This window comes from Oryzias latipes, chromosome 8 (genome assembly GCF_002234675.1).
Source record: "Oryzias latipes chromosome 8, ASM223467v1".
Classification (NCBI taxonomy): domain Eukaryota; kingdom Metazoa; phylum Chordata; class Actinopteri; order Beloniformes; family Adrianichthyidae; genus Oryzias; species Oryzias latipes.
The window spans coordinates 17,935,251-17,949,277 of NC_019866.2; the positions used below are offsets into that span (position 1 = coordinate 17,935,251).

Here is a 14,027-nt window from a genome sequence, read left to right on the forward strand (position 1 = left end):
TTTTTATGTTAAGTCTGCACTTCAATGGCAGCCTGATTTCATTTAGATAAGTACATGTTTAGGAGAACAAACAAAATAATTTTCATAAGAAGTAAATGTTACATTTAGAATACTGTGTTATTTTGGCCCAACCTCTTTTTTACCACTGATCACAAATTAAGTCAATCTACAAACTGGATTTCCTTAAAAGATAATTCTGGCTACATCAGATGGATGGGTTTTTAATCAAAAAAGGACTCCATTCTTTTTGTCCAGGCTTTTATTTGAAAGCAACAATAATTATGCCATCTAAACACAAAGCAAATAGTCACATGATTCACAAACACAAAAGCTACTGAGGAGGTTTGCGGTCCGGAGTTGTTTTTTTTCCTTCATAGCAGCTGCATCCCTGAATCCTTCAGCTCATTCAGTCGCAGGAGCCATCTTTCCAGCCATCCTTCCATCGCTCATCCACGCGCGAGCAGTCAAACTCTGGCTTTCCCAGACGTGCGTTCACGTCGTTGTGAAGATGACAGAGCCACTGGGAGAGTGTGCTGCGGTTGCTGGTCTCCGGCTGATTGGTTTTCAATCTGCAGAGAAGATATTGTAAATTTATTGAGTATTCAACTAAAAATAATTGGGATAAACATTTAAGGTATCTACCTATTTCTGAGGTCTTCTGCACAATCTTCACAGGGATAAAAATGGGAGAAGAGGTTGATGAACTGTTTCATTTCCTGCTGTTGAGTCGATGATGGTTGATCAGGGTAATATGCCGCCATCGTGTGCAACAAGGACCAAGAGTTTCGCCCCAACTCTTCCCTGTCCAGGGGACACTGTGGGTCTTGGTGCTCCACTTCTGCAGCCTGGCTTTCCTGCAGGACACAGATACATACAGGATTCGCCTAAAGTATTACACAGTAACACCATTTTGAAAACAACGAACAACTGGGTCAGCCCAATGGACTATTTGTTTTATCAATAAAGTTTTAGCAATTTTGACTCACATGATGTAAAGCCACGGACTGCTGTTTCTGCTGCTTCATCCACGATTTAAAGTCCGTACAGGTTCTACATGGCTTCTTTTTCCCATCCCGGCTCTGCTCCTGCTCTTTAAGGTTGGGAACTGAAGGTTGACGGCTGTCAGGTGGCGCAGCCATCTTCGCTCCGTGAATAATTACCTAACTTCCAATCCTCACCGGACCGCTGTTTTTATACTTATCTGGAATATATAGTTGCCAGAATTTTGAATTAGGTCAACACAAAGACTAATTGTAATTTGGTGACATTTCTGTCATTGAACAGACGGTGTCGACTAAGGTAGCTACGTAGGTGTGAAAGTTTCGCAAGATCTTTTGTTTCTTCCGGACTTTTTAGAGCGCAGGACCGTTTTCCGGTCGGCCGGTTTTACTTGCGTGCAGCAGTCTCTCCTCTGTTAGTACCTTTTTTCCCCTTATCGTTTATAGGTTAATATTTACCACTGTTTGTGCCTTTTAAAAATGCTCATACAAGCCTTCAAATGTCTGTAGATTTTGTCATATAATTTTTTTCAACTTCTGTTTATTTTAGTTTGGTTTGCTAACACAGCTAACCAGAAGTGGCGACACGTTTTTGTTGTCATTTATTTCTTCTGTTTTGACAGAGAAACCGCAGCCGACCTGAACAACAACATGGGTATTCTGGAAAAAATTGCAGAAATCGAGAAAGAAATTTCTCGGACACAGAAAAACAAAGGTAAAAAAAGAGTTGTCACGTAGCTACATTAGAAAACTGAGCCAGCTGCGCATTTTTGAGGCTCTTTCTGGGGTGTACTGGCAAGTTGCTACAACAATCTGCTGCTTTTGAGGAACTTCAATGCTCAGTCTTGAAAACTAGAGAGAAATAAGTTTGGTTTTAGAAGCAAAAAATACTTGTAGTTATAATCTTACACTATATGTGTTACATTTAAATATCAATGTCACACAATAAAGGAATAATCTTCATATAAAATGAGTAAACAAACTGCCTTTAAAGAAAAAAAAATTCCAAGTGCTATTAATGACTAGAAAAGGGATTGTTACATTATTACTCACCTTTTTAGTCTCATGTAAGTTATAAATATGATAAAATGGGTATGTATTTACTAAAGTTACTCAGTTTGCCATTGACGTGTATACATATGTCTAGTAGGGGTGTATATTATATTAGCAAGAGTCTGGCGTTACGATGCACAATACACCTCTCCCAATACAAAATACATCACAATATAATTTACGTCTCCCTTGTTCTCGTCTGGAGCCCACTTACAAGGCACCACAATCCGCGTTTTTATACGGTACTGGCAGCAATGTGTCACAGAGTTTCGACTCGGTACCCATCCCAAGCAAAGACTAAGTAGTACATGTCTCATAACAACAAAAACTGCAAGGCTGACTGAGAATTCAGCATTTAACACAAGCTGCTTCTTGTTGTTTTCGTGCGGTGTAGAAGAGCTGCTCAAAGAGAAAACCCACTCATACACGGGGAGATTATGCAAACTCCGTACAGAAAGGTACGAGCTGGGATTCAAACGCGGGCCTTTCACTGATTCGAGAGTGCCAACCACTGCACCACCGTGTAGTCACCTCAGCCATTAATTCACAAATTGAACTGATATAAATTAAATCTGTTTTAATTTAGTAACACTTACTTTTACAAATTAATATTATTTTATTTTCCTTCAGCCAAAGAGCCAGTATGGAGGGGAAAAATGTGATTGCAGAGCCCTGTCCCAACAGATCAAATGAGAGATTTACTTAAATTATATCATAATCTACTATTCTAACTTCAGGCCTATGACATTTTATTTCAGGCAAATATTTACAAGTTACAGTGGGGCAAAAAAAGTATTCAATCAGTCAATAATTGTGCAGGTTCTCCCACTTAAAAAGATGAGAGGCCTTTCCTCATTTTGTCTCTCATTGTTAAGGTAAACCTATGATGAAAATTACAGGCCACTGTCATCTCTTTTAGTGAGAAGTTGCACAATTGGTGGCTGAGTGAATACTTTTTTTTACCCCACTTTACGTTATCAAGCATTTGTTTTAGTATAATTCTGAAAAATTTACAAAAAAAACACAACTTTTTAAAATCCTGGTATGTGTTCAATCAACCTGCTTAATTATGGTTTATGTACATTTGATATTTAATGCAAAGTGAAATGTAAAAAAACATTGTAAAATATTTACCTAGTATGAATGTATCTGGCATTATGATGAAAAAATTGAATTTTATTTAGTATTTGGTGTTTTTGAAGTAAGTTTCAACTTTCTTATGTTCGAATTGTTGCGATCTAGAGGGTCAAACTCTTGCTGGTTTTTCAGAAATCTCTGACCTATCTGGTGCTAATGACCTGAAGCAGGTATATTTTGCCAATAAAAAGCTTAAAAGGTGGGGATAGTTCACATTGATAGAGCACATGTGTTTTGGGAGTGTGGAAACATGTGTTCCAGTTTCAATAACTAAAGAACCTTCTTTTTAAAGCAGAGATGTTCTTTTGGAAAAACAATTTTTCACATTATGGACACGACTCAGTTGACAAATAGGAGCTGTCCTCGCCATACAGTATAGCATGACCTCACAAATAATCTGTTTTTTGACCTTTTGAAGTAAATGTAGTTGATGCTTGTCAGTGAAACAGCAGCCAGGGTTTTAGATCACCCCTGATTATAATAAACAAGACTCATTTTCATTACTTTTCGAATCCATCAGAATTGGTCGTCCATGGTGTGAAAATGTTCAATCACAAATCTCAAAATTACACTAACAGTTTTCCACAAACTGAATTCATTTCTCCCCCCTCTAGCGACCGAGTACCATCTAGGTTTGCTGAAGGCCAAACTAGCTAAATACAGAGCTCAGCTTCTGGAACCCTCCAAGTCAGCGGGGGTCAAAGGCGAGGGCTTTGATGTGATGAAATCAGGAGATGCCCGAGTTGCTCTTATCGGTTTCCCTTCTGTCGGTAAGGTGAGTCAATGTTCCATTTGCAAACTCCAAAGAAGGTGAGTTTTTTTTCTTTTTAAAAGCAGCAGGATTTCAAACGTGTTGTTTGCTTTTTTCCCCCTAATAGAAATTAAAACAATAGCTGTGTTTCCATTACACATATGTGCAAAACCTTATTTAAATTTTAGAATTATTGAAATAACACAATTTTGCAATTACACCGTTTCCATTAAATCATAATTATGCAGATTAACACAAACCAACTCACAATAAGTCATTAAAAAACACTGCGACAGATGTGAACAATACTTTGATTTACAGCAGATACATTCAAATTTCTGACTAGCGTGCGTCATATTCAGGCCATGGAGCTCCTTACACGTGGGAGCGGATATGTATGAAGCGATGTTGGAAAATCATGGTTGGGGATTTTACAGAGGAGCTGTAGATCTAACAATTCCGCATGAAACGCTCAACTTTTGATGACGTGGTGCTGTGGGACCTCTGGCCGCTGTGCAGTGCCCAAGGCAGCCAGTTCCTACCAAGAAGTGCATTGCCTCCCAGTTGTTGGTCATGTGACTCATTTAATTTGAAAGTGTTTCCATTGCAGTTTTGCAAAAGGAGTCATTTTTGATACTTCTCAAAAACCACCTTCTACAAGCCCAAAAAACTTTTTTTGATAAGTGCAAGTTTTTTTGAAATTGTCGTGTTTCCCTTAGGCGAATTTATTATCGCAAATCCAACTCTGTACGTTTCAAATTTTCCTCACTAGTCTTTCCACTTTTGTCACAGACCACCTGTTTGGGAAAACAAGCTTTTAATTTTCATCATCCACATTATATCCTAAAAAAGTCTTGCATGAACAACCTGTAGGTTGCTGTAAAGTCGTTTTTGCTTCCATACATCATGGGAACAATCCCAGATTGAATGTACATTTTTAATCTCACCGCAGTTGTAAACCACTACTCCAAACATGATCGTGCAGAATAGAGAAACAAAAGATCTTACATAAATTGTTCTGTTCTAATGTTGCTCGGACAGGGAGATGTTCTGAGTTTTGGAAACTCTTTGTTTTATTGAACTTGTTGCTTTTCTGATGAGGCCTCGTCCTTATGAAACACCTGCTTTGATTGAGTTCTGTGTTGTGGCCCTGCAGTCCACCTTCCTCAGTCTGATGACTTCAACAGCCAGTGAAGCGGCATCCTACGAGTTCACCACCCTCACCTGCATCCCCGGGGTCATAGAGGCACGTCGCTTCCCAGCCCTTTCATTTAGATTTTTCTGGACTCATTTGTCTTTTACACTAAACTTTTCTCACTTTTCAGTACAAAGGGGCCAACATCCAACTGTTGGATCTCCCCGGAATCATTGAAGGAGCTGCTCAAGGTAGGATTTGATGAAATAGTTCTAATTTCGTATGAACAAAAACCCCACTTGTGAGGATTTTAGGAATTTACTAAATATGTTTAAAGTGGAATTTTGTTTTCAGTTAAGAACAAACTACAAACATTTTTAGAGTACACGCAGAAATTTAAGTGACAATGTGAAGCGGTGGGGTTGTGGGAATTGTAGTTTTTGTTGGATTTAAAAGAAAGAAATTGACCGAAAAATATCATTGTTCTGTAGTTTATTAAACTTTTCATAGCTTTTGTAACCAATTGGTTCTGAAGTATTGACTGTAAATACGATGGACAGACTGACCACCTCCTCCCTCGCGTTTCAAATAGGAAGTACCCCACTGGATCGAGGAAGCCAAAATCCTATCTATTGAGAAATAAACAGTTATAACTGTCATTCTATTTGTCAGAAAAACCATTCTTCATTTTGCTGCTACACCCGGCAGCAGTCCTCTAAATATGGTCTATGCCAGGGAGTCAATCTGATCCGTCTTTCAGAGTTCCGCTCCAGGTTTTTCTTGCTCCTAAAAAGTAGAGGTCAGACGCTTGGGTCTGCCTGTCTTTCAGCTGCTGAAAACTCGCTCTAAGTTAGGCATGTCCAAAGTCCGGCCCGCGAGCTCATGTCATGAACTCAAGTTTCTGCAGCCCCCCCATACTTTCTAAGAACTGCTTGTACGATTGCTTGATTATGAAAACGAGGGCTGCTGCTTCCAGGACTTGTGGAAATTGGCATTTTTTGATTGAAACACGAAACAACTGTGTCTGCCTAATCTGCCAAAAGAACATGGCTGTTTGTAAGTGAATTTGATTTATATAGCACCTTTCACGGAAGAGAAGCCACAAATTTACAGTGGGCATTTAATAGTGAGCAAAACATTTCATATGAACTCAGATTTGTTGTTGATCGATTATTTTTTTCCAGACAGACTTTTTTGTAATTTTATTTCTAGTCTTGAAATATGAAATTCCGGCCTTTTGGTTCAAATGTATTTAAATGTGTTTGTGTTCCATGGGAAAAAATGGAAATGCACTGCAATAAAAAATTTCTTTAACTGTTCATTTGCATTCAATCTTATAAAAATAGTTCAAGACAGTTTTACCTCACTAAATCTGGCCCCCTTTGCATAAACCTTGGACCTCTGTGCTCTCTGGTTGGAAGTAATCTTTGCTGATGATCACCGCTAAAGTGTTTGGCCCTTCATGATGTAGAGAATCCCTTTCTCTTGTCACAGTCTTTTATTTTACAGCCCGTTGCTTGTTGGTTTGGTGAGCTGTGTCATATATTTTTTTAGGAAAGGGTAGAGGTCGGCAGGTCATCGCTGTTGCCAGAACAGCGGATGTTGTCATCATGATGCTGGACGCCACCAAAGGAGATGTTCAAAGGTTGGTGGGAGTGTAGAAGTTGGACATGCTTTCTGTAGGTGGGTGGGGGCAGTAGAACTAAAATAAACATTTTATTCTTTTTCTATTTTATTTAAGAGAACTTTTAGAAAAAGAGCTGGAGTCTGTGGGGATCCGACTCAACAGAAGGAAACCAAACATTTATTTCAAGGTTTGTTTCCGTTGCAGATCAAATGAAAGTCATTGCTCATTTATATACAATACTTGAATTCTTTTTTACATTTTAGACCATATTTCCAAGTATTAAATTCCATACCATTTTAATCAGAGTGGGTCTTTAAATAGAAGTATTTTTCATCATTATTTGTTGAAGTGATGTTTTTCTCTCCTTGCAGCCCAAGAAAGGTGGTGGTCTGTCCTACAACTCCACAGTCCCTCTGACTCAATGCTCAGAGAAGCTTGTTCAGCTCATTCTTCATGAATACAGTATCCTTCTTTTTGGCTGTAAAGCCCCGTTTCACCACGATGCACGCCTCACTTCTCAGGGTTGTGGACTCAATGTCTTCACAACAGTCCAACTCTTTTAAGATTAATCTTTAACATGCCACCCAGAAATCTTTAACGCAGAGGTGCTGTTCAGGGAGGACTGCTCGCCCGACGATTTCATCGACGTCATCGTGGGGAACAGAGTTTATATGCCTTGTCTCTATGTATGTTAACAGTTATATTAAAAAAGTATTTTTTAATCAAATTTTTACATGTCAGGTCATTAAAGACACCGAAGGAATTGATAAACTAAAACATTTGTAGAAAACTTAGGTGATATCCAAAAATCTTTGTGATTTTATTCAGTGTAAGTAATTGATACCCAGTATGGCTAAAAGGCAGGATTGTTTTTCCCAGAAGATGAGTCAGAGTCAAGATTAGAACCTATGATGTTATGACAATATCATTAGAATATTATTTTCTTTATTCTCCATAACCTGCAACCTAAACATTAAAAATGAGCTTTTTTCAAGTCTCTTCATGTTAATCATCATCATATTTATTTATAAAGTGCTTTAACATAATTAAAAGTTGAACAAATCGCTGTACAGGAAAAGCTAAACATAATCAAAACAAAAAAAAAATCAGATTTAAAATATAGTTGAATAAAAACCTAATAACAGAAAATGTTTGACAGATGGCCCTTATACCTGTTTTGCCTTCAGGTGTACAATAAGGTGGACCAAATCTCCATTGAGGAGGTGGACCGCCTGGCACGCCAGCCTAACAGTGTTGTCATCAGGTCAGCAGTCCTGGATGGAAGCAGTCACCATCCTCCTTTTTTGTTTAAAATAAATGTCTTTTTCCACTTTTATTATCCAGCTGTGGCATGAAGTTAAATCTGGACTACCTCTTGGAGATGTTGTGGGAATACCTGGCACTTATTTGCATTTATACAAAGAAAAGAGGAGGTATTTTATTTATTTTTTTCCAATTTGTTTAGTTTGCTGTCATGTTGAATGGGATGTGTGCATTTAACTACATTCCCTTGTACTTCAGAGCGTCCAGACTTCAATGATGCCATCATCATGAGAAGAGGAGCAACAGTTGAACATGTAGTAAGTTAAAAATTGAAAAAAAACCTCCAGAATCTTTCCAACGGTGCTGTACAGAAACATGTTTGTATGTTTTCTCCAACTATAGTGCCACAGTATCCACAGAACCTTAGCAAGCCAGTTCAAATACGCCCTTGTGTGGGTAAGTAAGCCAATATTATTGTAAACTTATTATAGTCAGTCACTCCAGAATTTTGTGATGTTGCGATTTTATCAAGTTAACTCAAATTTAAGAAATTCCTGCACATTTTTTTTCAACACTGCAACTTTAGCCTAAAGTTCTTGTTTTGAGCTGCGTTACACTGCAGAATTAGCAATGAGGCAAAAGACTTTATAGTATCCTCCCTGTATTCGTGAGTGTCTCTGGTCCCTAACAACCGCAGAATCTGCTAGTATGGAGAACCACCCGACTAACTCCCGCAGCCGAAGAATGTCCATCACCGATCCTTTTGAAACATTTCTGATACTTTGTAAATATTGATTGAAGAACGTTGAAATATTGCTCAACATAAAGTTTTTTTTTTTATTCAGAGCATTTGACTGTTCTGTAGCGTGCTTTATAATGCACGTTTGGAGAGTCACTCTGTCACTCTGTGCCTTAGAACCAGGAGCCCGTGCTTCATCAGTTAGGTGCGAGAGGTCCTGCTGCACGATTTGAGCGTCGGGCACGACACGTCAGTCCGGCAGCAGCGTGTTTTGAGTGTTGCTTCTTCCAGAAGAGGCCGGTTTCATCATTCATTTATCTGGATGATAATTATTCTCTGCGATGATCTTCCTCAGCGTATCAGTCCGGCCACTTCTGAGTCAGCTGATGCCGTTTCTCCATGCAGGGGCACAAACTTTTGTTATAGCGATTCAGGGACCAGTGGAAATAGCAGATTTTGAAATTGCAGAGTGGCAGGAGTTCATTAAAAGTCACCTCTAAGTTGTGGACGACACTGTTGGCACGGACCCCACCCCCCTTCCCATCAACTATGACTTAGAGTTTTCTACATTCTCTCCCACTACTTTAGAGACCCTCACATCCCCAACTTATCTTTAGTGGTGAAACAAAAATGGCGAGCAATATTGGAGCGATCCAGTTCAGATGAGGAAAACAAAGACATACATGGATCCAGTTGTCTACTATGGATGCATCAGAATGGAGCAGAACAGCAGCTTGAGGCCGCCCAGTGTATTCGCTATGTAGCCAAAACAATCTATTTCAACACAATTTTTTTATCTGCTCCCGATTCACAACAATTTGAAAAAATAATTAGAAATGCAATTCTAAGCTCAATTTTCTTTATACATGTCCTCAAATCATCAAAAAATATCAAAAGAACAAGTAAAAATAAACACCAAAAACCATTTTCATTAGAGTGCTTCTTTCAGTGTGTTCTTAATCTTTTTCAATTGTACTGCCAAAGTGATTACCTACTACATCTATTTCTAAAAATATTTGTCCTCAAATCTTAGCTACATCAGGGTGGTTTATTCAATTTGTGAAGCTGAAATTACTGTTACTCAGTAGGTATTTGGTTGGTCACATCTGTCTGGTTACCAACAAAGCTCTTCAACTCTTTGAAACTGCATTTTCAGGGAACCAGTACTAAGTACAGTCCACAGAGGGTGGGGCTAACACACATCATGGAGCATGAGGACGTCATCCAGATCGTCAAGAAGTAAAAGAAAAAGCAAGACAGGACTGAAAAATCCACGGAGGAGGGGAGAAAAATGATCTGTACAGTAGAAATGCATGAAAGGAAAATAGTCGACATCCTTATTTTGTTTATAAAGTCTTAACAGAAACGGTGAACTACAGATGCATTTTATGTTTAAAGATACCGAAGGCTGAGGAAATGAGAAAATAAAAATCATAAAACATAAAAGTTGTTGATTTTATGTGTTTTTTTGTAGTCTAATGTGAAATACATGTGTACGCATGATGTTTTTTATTTTATTTAAAAGACACTGAAAAGGAAATATGCAGAAATTGAAGCCTTCTGCAGACTGTAGACCAGTAATGTCCAAAGTCTGGGCTGCAGGCTGCATTTGGCCCGAGTAATAATTTTCACTGGACCATGAGCTCATGTCATAAACTAATAATCTGCGGCCCCCAGGACTTTCTAAGAATTGTGTACAAATGCTTGATTGTGATTGGCTGAATACGAGGAACAAGTGGAAATTGGGACTTTTTTTTAAATTGAAACATGAAAGAACTGTCTCTGCTTACGCCAAAAGACCATGGCTGTTTTTAAGAAGATTAATATCAAGAAGCATTGCCAGACAAAATATGCTAATTTTGACAAAATTTTGGTCAAAGTTGCAAAAAATTACAGCAACTGAAAAACTACTGGAAAGTGTTTAAAGAACACCAAGAACCTGTGAGTCAACTGAAAATAAGAGTGAGCTTTAAGGCAGCAACACTTATGGCTAAACACTGCAAACCTTTCACCGATCAGGAATTTATCAGAAACTGATGAAAATGATGGAGAACTACAGAGCCCGTGTCCTGACATCGAAAAAATAAAATAAATCTCGTTCCCACAAGTTAATATCTTGTTGCCAAAAAGATATTAAAAAGATATTATCTTGGAACTAAGTCCGGTATGCGAAGCAGGAAGCTTAGGCATCCTAAATATTATATTTTTCTAATTTTCATCGAAACAATAGTAATAGATCAATCATTCTTGTTTTTATTTCCCCCCTTTTGAACGAATGTGGGTTACAGAGACAAAAAAGTAGCGGCAGAAAGCGGCTTTTGCAGCAGGATGGACGGAGAGTGTACCAGGATGTGAATGAACCCAGACATGAAAATGTGATTACTTGATGCTTTTGTGCTTTTTAAAATAAATAAATCTGATCTCTAAATATCCCCCGTGTCTTCAATGCACTGTAATGAGACACACACAGACAGAAATGTGAAGCTATCTGCTGTGAATCCAACGATGGTTCACATCTGTGTTTATGAAGCTAAGATCTAAGTCCCGTAGGCGAAGCAGCAATCCGTGTTTATGAATGACTTATGACGTAAATAACTATTTCATTCGCACAAATTAATTTGTGGGAACTAGATCTTGATTTGTGGGAACAAGATATATTTTATTTTTTCCATGTCAGGACACGGGCTCCGTAGAGAACATTTGCCTGAGAAGAAGCAGGAGTTTGCTAATGTTTGTGTGGTCCCGAGGGAGTTTATTTTTCTATTGGCAGATGCACACAAAAGAAGGCAGGAGACGGAGGTACAAAAATTAAAATGATTTTATTACGAAACATTAAAACCAATTAAAAATGGACCCGTTAAAAGACATACACAACAAATTCAGTATGCTGAGGACCAGAAGACTTAAGGGAGGTGGAGGCTCCCAGAGAACAAAGATAAAATTTCACCCCACTCACGTGATGCAGACCACACACACTGTGAACCCTTCACCCAAGGACACGTCACTCCAAACTGGGGGGATAGCCTCCACCTAGAATTCTGGGCTGGCACCTGAGTCCTCAGCACTGAGGGAGGGGGGAAACGAAGGTGGATCACACAATAAAATCCAGTTAAAACACAGGTCTAAAAGAATTGTGTAAAAATGCTAAAAACAAAATAAAAGAAACTCTCGTGAGAGTAAGTCCGCCCGTAGGGTGCTGCTCAATGAACGGAGCGCGGCCGAGCTTTTATTCTCGTTGGTGGAGGATTCAGGCGTGACGCCCCGTTAGTCCTCCGTTGCTCAGGCTCAAAGGCAGCTGAGGAGCACCCGGGCCCGGCAGAACCCTGGTCAGGAGTCTACAGGGATTCTGATCACGAGCGGTGACAGTTCCTTAAAATAATTCTAAAATTCAATATATAAAAAGCAGCAGCTGTTCAGCAGGTGGGAGCGTCAGAAAGTCCCCGGCGCAGACAGACTGTTCGTCACCTGGGAGGCGCGCTCGATTGCAGAGGCTGTATTTTGCTCAATCTGTGCCTGCAGGTCTCATCCGGAGCTGTGAGGCTAGCCGGAGGTGTGAAAACAGGAAGTGGGCGGTTCCAATGGCCAAATGCTGCCCCTGGCCGAGTGAAGGCTTCTTTGCCCTTTATAGCGCCCCATGAGGCCACTGCTAGTAATCCTCTGCCCTACAGCACCTGAGCCAATTAATCCTGCCACAATCCTCCCCCACAAAATGCATCGTCGACCCGACGATGATTCAAAGTAAACTACAGCCATGGTCTAAAAGCAACAGCAGATGATATGCTTACTGAGGAGGAGCTTTGCTCCTCCCCTACGGCCCGAGGAAGCCGGTGAGGGTTGGAGTGCTGTCCAGCAGTGGGCCGTGACGTCCGGCGCACTGGCACGCTACTCCTATCCCGGTCAGCTTGTAAAGTGACTCCGGAAGCAGAGGGTACAGCAGCTGCCGCGGAATCAGCCTCAGAGAAGACTGGTGCCACCTGTCCAAGATGCAGTTCAGGTTGGTTGTCCTCTACCGCCTCACTAGTGCGGTCCTCCCTTAGAACAAACCAGTCCCCGTTCTCTATTGGGTCCTCTTGGGAGAAAGAACTTTGTGGGGGTTGGCTCGGAGGGCAACCAGCCAACTCTTTGTCTGGTCCTCGCCTGACCACGGCCTTCAGTAAGGACCGATGGACTTGTCGGGGTGTACAGGGTTCATCCCTGGGGGAAATGGTGTACACTGAGCCCCCCTCTCTGGGTGCCTTTAATACTCTGTGCACCCTGTGATCCCACAAATCCCTGATTTTCTGTCGTCCTCTAAACCCCAGGTCACGCACTAAGACCAACTGCCCCTCACTCAAAGGAGGGTCCCTTACCCCCTCATCATGACCTCTCTTCCTGCGATCAGCAGCTGCAAGCAGCTTCTCTCTGGTACCCTCAAAAGCCAGTTTTAGCCGAGCTTTGTGTTCCTGGACCCACTCCTGCACAGTGCCCTCCACTGGCTCTTGCACTCTTCCTAACAGGAAGTCAACTGGAAGCCTTGGCTCCTGTCCAAACATCAGAAAAAATGGTGACTCACCCGTTGAATGATGGGGAGTCGTGTTATAAGAATACAAGAGCTGCGGCAGGCACACGTTCCAGTCCCGCTTCCGGGACACTGGTAGAGTTCTGAGAAGGTCGTGGAGGGTTCTGTTGAAGCGTTCACACTGACCATTACCCTCTGGGTGGTAAGGTGTGGTGCGAGACTTCTCTACTGCATAGAGGTCACAGAGTTGTTGAATGAGGGCGCTCTCAAAGCTCCGACCTTGATCGGAATGTATCCGAGCTGGAACGCCAAATTTTGAAAACCATTCTGTGACCAAGACCTGGGCCACTGTTGCAGCACGCTGATCCCGAGTCGCAACCGCCATGGTGTATTTACTGAAGATATCAGTAATGACAAGAACATTCTCTATGCCACTGGTAGTTGGCTCCAGCACCGAAAAATCCATAGCCAAAATCTCATTGGGCTTGGAGGCCAGCAAATGACCCATGGGGGCGCGGGCTGCGGGACGAGTGACTTTAGCTACTTGGCAGCGCTCACACTGACTGCACCACTCTGCCACCTCAGCTGACATACCAGGCCAATAACAGCGCTGCCGTAGCAGGTCAAGGGTCCTGTCTACACCCTGATGACCATGCTGCTGATGGACTGCCGTCAACACTTCCTCCCTGATCGAGCCAGGAAGCAGGATTTGCAACACTGCCTCCCCACCATCATCTCGAAAGACCCTTCTGTACAGAACCCCACCTTGCTCAACCAGCCGGTTCCACTGTCGAAGCAATGCCAGCGTGGGTGAGGACAACTGCCT

The 14,027-nt window shown here is 41.0% G+C and overlaps 2 protein-coding genes across 3 annotated transcripts; one reads left to right on the forward strand and one right to left on the reverse strand.

Annotated features, from left to right (window-relative positions):
• Window positions 1-241: 241 nt before the first annotated feature.
• gfer (growth factor, augmenter of liver regeneration) lies at window positions 242-1,326 on the reverse strand. The gene is made up of 3 exons (XM_004071759.3): window positions 987-1,326; window positions 643-854; window positions 242-569 (listed from the first exon to the last, which is right to left on the reverse strand). The coding sequence occupies exons 1-3, from the start codon at window positions 1,137-1,139 to the stop codon at window positions 407-409; spliced, it is 528 nt and encodes a 175-aa protein (XP_004071807.1). The 5' UTR covers window positions 1,140-1,326; the 3' UTR covers window positions 242-406.
• Window positions 984-10,149, forward strand: drg2 (developmentally regulated GTP binding protein 2). Of its 2 annotated transcripts, none has more exons than XM_020705423.1 (14): window positions 984-1,097; window positions 1,622-1,713; window positions 3,803-3,963; window positions 5,096-5,185; window positions 5,265-5,325; window positions 6,629-6,719; window positions 6,816-6,888; window positions 7,073-7,163; window positions 7,290-7,387; window positions 7,889-7,965; window positions 8,046-8,134; window positions 8,223-8,281; window positions 8,367-8,420; window positions 9,860-10,149. In XM_020705423.1, the coding sequence occupies exons 2-14, from the start codon at window positions 1,650-1,652 to the stop codon at window positions 9,944-9,946; spliced, it is 1,095 nt and encodes a 364-aa protein (XP_020561082.1). In that variant the 5' UTR covers window positions 984-1,097; window positions 1,622-1,649; the 3' UTR covers window positions 9,947-10,149. The 2 variants fall into 2 exon arrangements, with proteins under 2 accessions (XP_020561082.1, XP_004071808.1); XM_004071760.4 differs by lacking the exon at window positions 984-1,097 and adding an exon at window positions 1,325-1,413.
• Window positions 10,150-14,027: the final 3,878 nt, after the last annotated feature.